The sequence below is a fragment of the Dipteris shenzhenensis genome, chromosome 19, assembly GCF_047967505.1.
Source record: "Dipteris shenzhenensis isolate YYH24624 ecotype China chromosome 19, Dip_SZ_1.0, whole genome shotgun sequence".
NCBI lineage: Eukaryota > Viridiplantae > Streptophyta > Polypodiopsida > Gleicheniales > Dipteridaceae > Dipteris > Dipteris shenzhenensis.
Window position 1 is genome coordinate 42,056,771 of NC_141614.1, and position 12,513 is coordinate 42,069,283.

The window sequence follows — 12,513 nt, forward strand, 5'->3', positions numbered from 1 at the left end:
TGACCCCTCGTCTTTGTTGGTCCCCCTTGAGGAAAGTTGTGATAGGTTGGACGTCAATAAAATGTGCTCTGGGCACTCTTTGTCTCGCACGTGGTCTCTGCGTCCCTCTCTTCGGTGGCACCGTATCGGCTCTCTCTGTTGATCCAAGTTGTCCTCGTATGAGCTAGTTCCTCCTCCTCTAGTACGCTGTGTCCTAGAGCTGACTCAATGGATAGAAGTCTGTGATGCGACACTGTGGCCGGTCAGCAACTATGTCTTGTGGTGTAGCCGCCTCTTGCTGCTCTCTGATTTGTCGTAGTAGTGTCTTCCTGTGCCGGCACATCTCCATCAGATAGTGCCCAATGCAGACCTGGTCATGGAAATGGATCAGTCGTGATAGTGGGCCGAAGCCACCCCCCTCCAGGTAGAGACCATTATATTTTTGCTTCCCATAGCTGTCCATTGGATTAAGTTCCATTTATAGAACTACATTTTTGCCCCTAGGTCTTGTCATAGTTTCTTTAACATCCTCTGTGTCTCTAGCTTTTTGATCTTACATGCATCCTCTTGTATACTAGCAATTGTTATATCCCATAATTCCATCCATTCTTCTCGGTGCCATCCAGCGGTTTGTGTAGCTTCCAATGCCTTGGGAGGTATCCTGCTGGCATCTATCTTCTCAACTTGTTGAAGTTTGCCATGAATAATGCTTCCCCTTTGAGATGCCCGTCTCAGCCAGTAGCATGGGGTAGGGTGTCCTTAACCTGCAGTTCCCCTATGAGAAATCTTTTATATAAAGTATTTATTCTTTTCTAGTAGATTTTAGAGAGCCGGTGAGCCCATGCTAGACACCCATAAAGTATCAATGTTTGTACACACTATAGTGTATAGAAACTTTCTCATTTTCCAATTCTACAGGTGTGCCTTCCAAGCTATACAAGGCTTTCAAACCCCTTAGGATTCATCTTTCTACACTTGCATTGATTGTAGTTGTCGGTAACTTCCAGCCCTAGATATTTATATGACGTTGATAAGGAAAAAAAAGGAAAGACAACCAGGAATTATGTACTTCACTACGTTAGATAGCTGAGACTTCATAGGGATCAGCTGCAATGTGGACTCGTAGATGATGAGCTTATGAACCAGGTTCCAGAGAGCAGATATCCAGAGCACACAAATAACAAGTCAATCTCCCACACAATCTGACTAGAACACACACACAGGAACACACAACTCTTTGAAAGAGGGGAAAGAAGGCTTTGACTTGTTGTAGCTCTGTGTCAACCAAGAGTTGTTCATACACACAGTCGTTCCTTGTACGACAGATCAACCACACATGATGTATCTACAAGACCTCCTTCCAGCAGCTTGTATAAGTAAAACAGCTCGTACTTATGCTTCTTGTACGGAGTCCTCATGCACAAAGAACCCCCAAGAATGCTAATCCATCGAGTTATCCCCTCCACCTATAGATTCATGAGACCTCAACGATCAAAGTCCGTATCATGATTTCCGTTCAGTCACTATTGCATCTGCACACAAGCTGTATGTCATACTCAGAATTGTAAGCAGCCACATCATGAGTGCTTCCAGCAGCGACAACTCCCAATCTGTCTTCTGTTCCAGCTAAGCTCCCCCACGCAGCCTGCACACTTGTGTGTGATTAAAGGTAACAAACCCACAGCCCAAAAAAAATAAGCGACTCGTACTTCATGTCGATCAGCCCGTTATCTCTCCGCTCAGCTAATCGTCCATCAGCCCTGTGCTTTTTTTTTTCAGATCATCACAGCCCGTTGACAGCCCGTACACAGCCCAATCGCCCTCTCAGATCGTCACAACCCTCTATACCTTGACGCACTGCTTTTGTACAACACTTTGAAGCCCATGAACCATCCGTTCATCGACCAACAGATCCTTGTTCCTCTCTCTTCCTTTTTCCGCTCTCTCCCCCCCCATGCAATCTCTCTCGCTCATCAACGTTTTCTAGCACTCTCCAGTAGCCGCCATCCCACGTAGCAGCCCACTCGTCAGCAAGAGCATCCCCCTTCCTTGATCACGTAGCCGCCTTGCATGCATACATTCCCTTCCAGATTTTCCAGCCACGTCATCACGTAGAATGTACCACTCTTCCATTTAAAAAATGCAAATATCCCCCAAGGCACATTAAATGCACATTTTGGACCTTTGGTCACACAATTCCCACACACATTAGTATGCACATTAAGACTTGCATGCACCCCCGTACAAACACATGAAAAGCCCCTTGACATGGACACTAGAACATATCAAATTCGTGTAACATGCAAGTGCACATTGACTCATGAAAATAAACTAAAAAAACCCTTCATGACTTGATTTTCATGACCCCAAAAACATTTCACTTAATCACACACTGGACACCCTTGCTCTGGAAGTCTGGTACAACCACATTGCATTTCATCGTTTCCCATGAAGTCCCTGCAAAACATACTTTATTGTTTCAAAAAACTTTACATTAGTCCATCATGCTTGTGAAAGAAAAATCCACAAATGCCAAAAGCCCGCACCTACCCTTGATGTGTACAACTATGTGCCTACCCACAGCTATATACAGTGCTCAAAAACTTGATACAGGTTTTGTCCTATCATTTTGCCCATCCCCAAGTCTGCAAACATTCATGTCTTGCAGATAGGGGTATATAAGATTTGCATTTCTTCAGAGATATCCTCATCCGGCTTGTCTGGTTTCATCACATTAGGTCCACAGCTGCCCATACTCATGATCCTATGAAAGTATTTCTTTAGTCTGAAGCCATTGACTCTATTCTTATGCTGCCGACCATCCAAAATGAGGAGTGGGACCTTGCTTTGCATTGGGCTTTATGGGCTTACAGAGTTGCAGTAAAAGAAGGCACCCAGTTTTCACCATTTCATCTTGTTTATGTGAAAGCTCTATTACTCTTGGAAGTAGAAATTCCTGCATTCCAAATGTTAATGAAGATAAACGAGGATTCAAATTCTACTTTCCAGAACCAGTTATTGGATTTGCAGGAAGCACAACTAGACAAACAAAAGGCGGTGGAACATTATGCTTTAATTCAAGAGGAGAATTAGAAGAGAGCAAACAGAAAATTCAAGGATAAGAAAATTGAGAAGGGTGATCTAGTTTTGAGATACAACAGTAGTCTAGATTCTACCTTCAAGAAGAGATTTGTGACCAAATGGGATGGACCTTTTCGTGTGACGAAGAAATTCAAAAATGGCTCATATCAACTTGAGTGTTCTCATGATCTTTCCCATGATATTAGTACACACCATTAAATTTTTAAATCATCCCATTACATTGGGGATAATAGGGACTTGCATATCTGTGTTTAATCTTCAGCTTTCCACATAATAAATCCATTAGTTCACTCCTGAAAGGTGGACCTCTATAAGAAAGAAACTCTAGTGGCACACCAAATCTACAGCAGATATCCTCATACAGAAATTTACATACAGATTTCGCATTGACAGCCCGTACTGCTCGTGCTTCAGCCCATCTCGTCAAATAATCCACAGCTGTCAGCACATAACAATTTCCCCTGGCTGTCATGGGTAGAGGACCGATGGCATCTATTCCCCATTTCTCAAAAATATTATAAGCAAGCATGATATTTCTGAGTTCTGGATGTAAGATTCTCTTACTCATGTGTTGACACTGTAGGCATGACCTGCACCAATGTCTTATGTCTCTTTGGAGGGATGGCCACACATACCCTTCTGTAAGTATTTTCCTCAGCATGATTTTGAAAGGAAAATGTCCTCCACATACTCCCTCATGATTAGCTTGTAGAATATGAAAAACTTCCTCATGCCAGGGAATTCTTCTAAGCACCAGATCAGCCCCTTTCATGTAAAGAACATCATCTATCACAGCTTTTAATAACTGGGTATTTTTGCAACATCTTCAAATATTCTTCTTTCTCCTTAACATTGAGATCAGGATTCAATGATTGCTCAATCAACACTTGGGTCGATTCTTGAGAACATTTGGGCTGCATTAAATCCTCAATAATCTCAAACCTATCCACCTCTTCCTCACCGAACCTTGCTGCCCCCACAAAATCTACTTGTGAATCCTCATCTACCAAATCCACCAATGCTATTGTTCCTTCATCACTTTCTGAAGTCACCGAGCTGTCATCCTCATTGCTGGTTTCACTTCTCTCTTCCTCTTCACTTGCTGAATCTGAAACTTCAGCCCTGCTTACCATATCGAAATTCAATTTCTTCCCATTCGTATGTACAGAAAAGATTCCTTTTTGCCAATCCTGAATTGCACCTACCTTCCTCAACCACGGCCTTCCAAGAATCAAAGGATAGGATCCCAACCCCGCAGGCATCATATGACAATCCACTCGACATGAAACACTGAATGCCTCAACCTCCAGGCCAGGTACTATCTCAAAAGTCTTCACCTTGGAGTGGTTTGCCATTCTGATGCGATAACTAGAGGAGCGGGATATCTTCAGTCCTAATCTCTCTACACAAGCCTGGGTAATCACAGATCTGGCAACTCTGAAACAGACATCAGCTTAATTGTACCTTTATGAGAGTTCCTCTTTGCTGGATTTATAGCCCGCCTCCATTCTTTTTTAAGCTTTGGGCATAGACCAATCATTTGGGCAAATGTAATATCCGGTTTCCTCGCTGAAAGATCTTCCACCAAATCATAATCTCCCTGCTCCTTTCCCATGGGATAATCTGCAGTTCTGTACTTCCTTTCGGGCTTCTTGCTCTTCTTCTTTTGGTAGGTCATCTCCTCCTCAGACTGCTTCCCCTTCTTTGCACTCGGACCAACCTCCTCTTCTCTATCTCTCTTCCCTAATGGCATGACATCTTTAACTTCCTCCAACTCGAACAAGCCAAATGTAACTGCCTTACCTTTCCCTTTCTCTTCTGCAGTGGCTTTACGGATTCCAGATGTACTAGGCTGACCTGCATCTTTTACTTCTACACTATGATCATTCACCCTATCATTCAACCCTGTTGGAAATGGATAAACATCACCTCCAGCACGAGGAGGCTTATCACAGTGTGTGCTGTAATGTCCCCACTCTCCACAATTAAAGCACTGGACATAAGGTGCAATGATCCTTGACCTCGTCTTGCCTGCCACGGGCCTGAATTATTTGAAGAAGGCATGCTGTCTCTGCCATAACCACCCGATGATGTACCTCTTCGCCTACCGTCCATCAAATTCAAACTCAAACTCTTCATAAGCTCCGACATTTCGTGAGTTTTTTCTTTTATATTCTCCTCCTTCTTGACTTCAGGCTTTTGTATTTCTGGCTTCACATGGTAGATAATTTCAGGCACATGCTGAACCGTTGGCATCTCTTGCATCATTTGTGACCATCTTATCTGCTTCCTCTCCTTCTCTTTTGCTACCATGAGGGCATCCTCATAAGTGACCAGCTCTTTACATTCAATCTTTATCCTAATCTCCGGCTTCAGACCAGCAACAAACCTATCCTTTTTTATGACTCTGGGAGGAACTTCAGGTAATAAGGCCACGTGCCATTTATTCCACAGCACAGTGAACTTATTGACATACTCATCCACTAACTGAGTCGGCTGTTGCTGCAATAAACATAGCTCTCTCCAAATGCCATCAGTATCTCTAACACACATAAACCTGTCTAGGAAAGCTGTCCTCACCTCTGGATAAGTCGGGTTTCTATGAGCACCTTGATCATCACGCATCCTTGCAGAGAAAGTATTTAGCCAAGTTCTCGCTTCTCCCAACAGACAAAAGGATAGAATCTGAAGGACTTTTGGAGCATTCTTGTCTTTGATAAGAGCTGTGAACTCCAAGCACTCTAAAAACCTCTTTGGTTCTTCATTGGGCAACCTGTGAAATTGAGGAAATTCATGAGCCATCTCTCCTCTTGACTAACTTACCTCAAACACACTCCCAACCAGAAATACCACCCAACCTCTTCTGGGAAGAAAACAAAAATAATCACTCTACTGAAGAAAACTTACCCTGCATCTGATTGGCATTCTTCTTCCTAAGAGTAATCACTTTCAAAGCTTTATGAATCTTAGCACGGAGACGTATCACCCGAAGTTCAACATCAAGGCATCTATCTCTCCTGTGTCCACACTCCCCACATAACTCACAATGAATCACTCTCATGCGAGGCTTTGTCTTCATAGTTTCAATCCCTAACCACACAGAAATTCAAGCAACATTCCCCAGCCAATCGTCTGGGCCATTTTGTCTTGAGTACACCCAATCTCAATAACTCCTCCTGTCCCCAGCAGGATTGCCAAAAAGATGATAAGGAAAAAAAGGAAAGACAACTAGGAATTATGTACTTCACTATGTTAGATAGCTGAGGCTTCATAGGGATCAGCTGCAATGTGGGCTCGTAGATGATGAGCTTATGAACCTGGTTCTAGAGTAGATATCCAGAGCACACAAATAACAAGTCAATCTCCCACACAATCTGACTAGAACACACACATAGAAACACACAGACTCTTTGAAAGAGGTGAAAGAAGGCTTTGAGTTGTTGTAGCTCTGTGTCCTCCAAGAGTTGTTCATACACACAGTCGTTCCTTGTACGACAGAGCAACCACACATGATGTATCTACAACACCTCCTTCCAGTAGCTTGTATAAGTAAAACAGCTCGTACTTATGCTTCTCGAACGGAATCCTCATGCACAAAGAACCCCCAAGAATGCTAATCCATCGAGATATCCCCTCCACCTATAGATTCATGAGACCTCAACGATCAAAGTCCGTATCATGATTTCCGTTGAGTCACTATTATATCTGCACACAAGCTGTACATCATACTCAGAATTGTAAGCAGCCACATCATGAGTGCTTCCAGCAGCGACAACTCCCAATCTGTCTTCTGTTCCAGCTAAGCTCCCCCACGCAGCCTGCATACTTGTGCGTGATTAAAGGTAACAAACCCACAGCCCAAAAAAAATAAGCGACTCGTACTTCATGTCAATCAGCCCGTTAGCTGTCCGCTCAGATAATCGTCCATCCAGCACTCTCTAGTAGCCGCCATCCCACGTATCAGCCCACTCGTCAGCCAGAGCATCCCCCTTCCTTGATCACATAGCCACCTTGCATGCATACATTCCCTTCTAGATTTTCTAGCCACGTCATCACGTAGAATTTACAACTCTTCCATTAAAAAAATGCAAATATCCCCCAAGGCACATTAAATGCACATTTTGGACCTTTGGTCACACAATTCCCACACACATTAGCATGCACATTAAGACTTGCATGCACCCCTATACACACACATGAAAAGCCCCTTGACATGGACACCAGAACATATCAAATTCATGTAACATGCAAGTGCACATTGACTCAGGAAAATAAACTAAAAAAACCCTTCATGACTTGATTTTCATGACCCCAAAAACATTTCACTTGATCACACAATGGACACCCTTGCTCTAGAAGTTTGGTACAACCACATTGCATTTCATCATTTCCCATGAAGTCCCTGCAAAACATACTTTATTGTTTCAGAAAACTATACATTAGTCCATCATGCTTGTGAAAGAAAAATCCACAAATGCCAAAAGCCCACACCTACCCTAGATGTGTACAACTATGTGCCTACCCACAGCTATATACAGTGCTCAAGAACTTGATACATGTTTTGTCCTATCAACGTGACTGCTTCAAAGGCTACCCTTTGAAAGTGACATCGATTTGTTTATTTGGAGTCCCAATTACCATCACCTTTGTTTTGGAGTCCCTTCTATGCGTGAAGGAGTTTATGGTTTTGAACCTTATGAGTGACTATCATGAGATTGAAACTGCACTATGTTGTGTTTTTAGAGGATGATTTTGGGCATGTTCCTGGATTCATTTAGATATATGACCTTTGTTTTGGCTATATGGACTTGCATTTTCGAGTATTCATAGAAGTCCCCCAATGCATCCAAATGTGCTTGCATTTTTTGCTTGCTGTTTGCGAAGAAGACAATGCCATCTGCGTAAATAAGCAATAATAGAGCATATCTTGCAATTTGAACACCTTCTCTGCAGTGTATTCTCATTCTTTCTTCTAGGTCATCGATAAAAGATACCAAAAAGAGTTGGCGAGAGGGGAGATCCCCTATGTCACTGCTTATGACAACATCCACAAGTTGTTGTGCTAGCTCAGCTAATACTTTCTCATATAGATGGTATGTAGCCTCTTTGAGTTTGTGAGGGACTTGGAGCTTTTCCAATCTTTCCCATAGTTTCTTGCGTGGAACTGTGTCAAAGGCTTTAGCAAAAAAATTCAGCCTCTTTTTTATGCTTGGCTTCTTTCGATGCAGCCCTTATGGCAACCAAATGGGGTACTATTGAATGCTTGGGGAAAAACCCTACTATTGAATGCTTGGGGAAAAACCCTGCCTTGGGTGGTGCTTGGACCCCCTGTGTCTTTGCCCATTTACTGATTTTCTGCTAAAAAACAGAGCCATGTCACTTTGCCATTAGGCTGCTTACCATGATTTTTTGCTACTCTGCCATGAGAGAAAGAAGGAAAGAAAGAAAGTTTATTAAAAGACTTGGAAAGACAATAAGATCTATGAGATTGAAAGAACTTGATACATTGACTTGAAGGGTGGAGCCGCTAAACAGGCAACAACACCCATGACGAATACAAAAAAAAGCGAGGCATTGATGCATAGATCTTGGGCATGACATGTCCAATTGTAATGGTCTTGTAGTTTTCTGGGCTCATATGGATCTCTTGCCTTGTGAATGGGGATGATAGTGTTAAGGGTCCAAGTGTGGGGGAAACTGGTGCAAACCGCTTAATTGAAAAGCTTTGCTAAGATCGGGGCCTAAGTATCTATTCCATATGCAATGAACTTAGTACTTAGGCCTTCATGATATTTCGCTCGGCCGCTGTGAAGCTTCAGGGCTCGTGTTTGACACCATTGGCTGTGAAGAGTGTGCATGATGTGGGGCATGGTGCATGTGAGAGATCGGGTGTTGGCTGGTTAGGGACATCATATAGCGTGCATGCATAGGAGTAGGGTCGTCATGTAGCGTGTGCATAGGAGTGCCAGAGTTTGGTGTCTGTGAGGTTTCGCTGGTTCAGGAACTTCCAACAAAAGTTTTAGAGTTTTTACTAAACAGGAGAGAGAGAGAGAGAGAGAGAGCTAAGGAACCTTTTTTGTTGCAGTGTATGGCTGTCTCAGCGTAGTGGAGATATTTTCCGACAAGCTTTTGTCGTGGTAGTTATATTTCTCTCCTTTTTGTCATTTTGATTTGAAGCAAAACAAGATTCTTTTTCTATGATTTCTACTAGCAAAAGCATTTCACGGTTCAAAAATATGTAACAGTGTTTAGTCTCTAAAGACCAAGGTGTATGTAATGTTGTTTGCTTTGGGTGCTTTTTTGATCTGTTTGATGCTGTTTGTGTAGTTTCTGATGGTTGACGAGCACTATTACCACTTGGAATTGCTTTTAAACATGTCCACCGGATGAATGAGAAATTTGTGTTTGAAACTATCTGTTTTGAAGTATGGTTAAGATTCTGAGGCATATTTTGTTCTATTGGCAGGTTTCCCTACTACTATCATGTCAAGCTCGTGTTTCTTTTTTGGCTTCAGCTCCCAATTACTTGTGTAAGTATGATCTTGTAATACTTTTGCTTCTTTCTTTGCCCTGTTAAGCTGGTGCATGCCTTTCTGTTTGTTGATTCTTGTCTTGATTCTACTGGTTTAGGAAAGGCACAAGCACGATGTAAATCAAATAAAAAGATGGTACCTAAAATCCAATGTGTGTAGCAAACAATACAAGCTATAGGAAAAACTGGCAGCGTGTGTTTTGCTGCAGCATCTACGTAGCACAAAGCGTTCATGTAGACTAGAGAGTTGGAAGTCGAACCCTCAAGATGTGCATGGGTTCCAGCTGCACAAAGAGAGTAGAGTGTGAAGAGGTTAGTTTGAAATATCAATTGCATCCACGTACACTTAGAGCCTCCTCAAGTATAAGGCAGGACACAAAGTTTGAATGGAATGCAGATCGAGCCGAATCATTCTAGATCTTGCAAAAGATGGTAGTGAAGGTATCGCGGAAAGCTAGACTGCAACACGATCTTGAATGTGCACGTGGATGCATGCGAGATGGCGATTGGGTCCATTTTGGCTTAGTCGGATGTGAATACGAATTTTCCCATCTTCTACATGAGCCAAATGTTCTCAATGGCAGAGATGAACTATTTGACATTTGAAAGGGAGGCCCTAGGGATGTTGTTTTGTTAACAAATTTTGGCACCACTTCTAGGCAACCCATTGGTCTTGCTACTTGATCAACAAACCAATCAGGTTAGTGTTAGGAAATTTAGAGTTTCTTAGATGCCTAGTCTATAAAGATGTCCAATGACGATGCACATTTGTAGACTATAAGAAACGTCTCAAGAAGAACCCGTTTGCCATGGTTAGACAATTAGGCCCTTTGACTTTCTTCGTGAGTCCTCAAGAGCGAAGAAATTATGGGATCCATTAGTTGCATGGTTATGTATTGTGTCCACAAATTCAAAGCCATGAAAACTTTGCTGAAACATGATACCAGTATTCTCGGGCCTATCATTGACTTTTTCTTTGTCATACAAAGTTTTAGCATAGGGGAAGCATGACCATGGCCTCTTCTGGGCTAATGGAGCACTAAGCAATCAGACGCTGAGGACATACAAACATATGTGGACAAGTAGATCACGGTAAACATCTCATAGCTTGAACTACCACAGAAGGAGTTACAAAGTCATAAGCACAAGAAGACATGCAAAAGAAGGACCAAAGCATGTAGCTAGCCAATGAGAAGAACTCTAATTCTTAGGCCATTCCCAATTTCCACAAAGCATTACAAAGAAAAGTTCAAACATACATCCATATACTTAGCGCAACAAACAACACTCTTGCTTAGTCTCAATGCATTCTTCCAAGAAAAATACATACTCGCACTACGTAGAAGCATCTCAAAACCAATAATTTTCTTGAGAAGACATCCAAAAAACATGTCCACAAACAATTTCAATCCAACTCTATCAAAACTCTAGGGAGCTAATACAAATGTTCATTTCATCTTAAACCCGCATGGAGCAACCTCCTATTGCACATCGTTCATTACAAAGATCGACATACAGACCAAAGTGGAAGTCAAACTTGCCCTCAAGCAAATCTTGGAAACAAATGCACCCACAAATGAGCGTATAAGAAAAGTAGGCAATGCAAGTTTGAACACACAACAAGCAATTTATCTATCCTCATCACATTCACTGACAAGCGCGACTAGAGTATTCATTTACATCAACACAAGAATAGTTGCTGAACGTATGTTGTTACTAAGGTGACGAGCACAGCTGGAGAAGATGATCCCACAAGCATTGACATCTTCTTTGATGACATTATTTCCAAGTACATGAACCTTGCAACATTTGCAAGCCAATACGTGGTAAGCAAAGCACAAGAGTGTAAATAAAAGAGTCAAAAACTACAGTAAGTCCAAAGACCTTGAGAACCACTATAGAGAGCTCTGCTTATTGTACTTACCATTCATTTCGAACGAGCATTCAGTGATGAGTTACCTACATGGCATGACATATACAATCACCACCACAAAATTATTGAAAAGAATCAAGAAAATTTCAACATAATCTCTGTATACTCGGCTGTATCAGTAAGTAATAGATCGAGTATATCAATGTGGTTGTCGGCTTACAATCTTGCATGTTGAATCTATCCAAGAGCTTTTGCACATCCTTGGATTGAGACATAACAATGCCACGCTTGTCTTGTATGAACTGGATCCTCAAATAGAAATTTAACATGCCCAAATCTGTCATGTCAAAGTTAGCTGTCAATTCAGCTTCGAAATCTGCAATTATTTCCTCATTTGACCCTGTGAGTAGCATGTCATCTACATAAAGAATGATGACCAAAATATCCCCCCCATCCTTCTTGATGTAGAGGGTGCTTTCAGTGGAACTATTATGTAGCTCCTTACTCTCTAGGAAGGCATCAATCTTGGCATACCATGCACGTGGGGCTTGTTTCAGCCCATATAAAGCTTTATGGAGCTTGCAAACTTGAAGTGCATTGCCTGAAAGTTCAAAGCCAGGAGGTTGTTTGACATAAACCTCTTCCTGTAAGTCCCCATTAAGGAAAGCGGTTTTTATGTCCAACTGATGGACATTCCAAACAAAAGTTGCAGCCATGGCAATAACTGATCTGATAGTTGTCATCCGGGATGTAGAAGCAAAAGTCTCCTCATAATCTATACTCTTTTTCTGAGCATAGCCTTTGGCAACCAGCCGTGCCTTGTACCTATCAATGGACCCATCTGGCTTCCTTTCACTTTGAAAACCCATTTGGTACCAATGGCATGCTTTCCTGGTGGTAAATCCGCTCCCAAGTCTGATTTTTCTCAATGGATTGCAATTCATTGTGCATGGAATTCATCCAGTGTACATTATCCTCGGCTTCTTCGAAAGTTTCAGGTTCTTCTTCATCAAGAAGAGTACCTGCA

At 42.1% G+C, this 12,513-nt stretch overlaps 1 protein-coding gene across 1 annotated transcript in view; it reads left to right on the top strand.

Moving 5' to 3' along the window:
- LOC147890494 (HVA22-like protein k) overlaps window positions 1-12,513 on the top strand; it is a 62,122-nt gene that overhangs the window by 21,593 nt on the left and 28,016 nt on the right. The window contains exons 4-5 of the mRNA XM_087390917.1: window positions 9,167-9,218; window positions 9,548-9,611. Of these exons, the coding sequence (XP_087247043.1) occupies window positions 9,167-9,218; window positions 9,548-9,611 (116 nt within the window). The remainder of the gene's footprint in view (window positions 1-9,166; window positions 9,219-9,547; window positions 9,612-12,513) is intronic.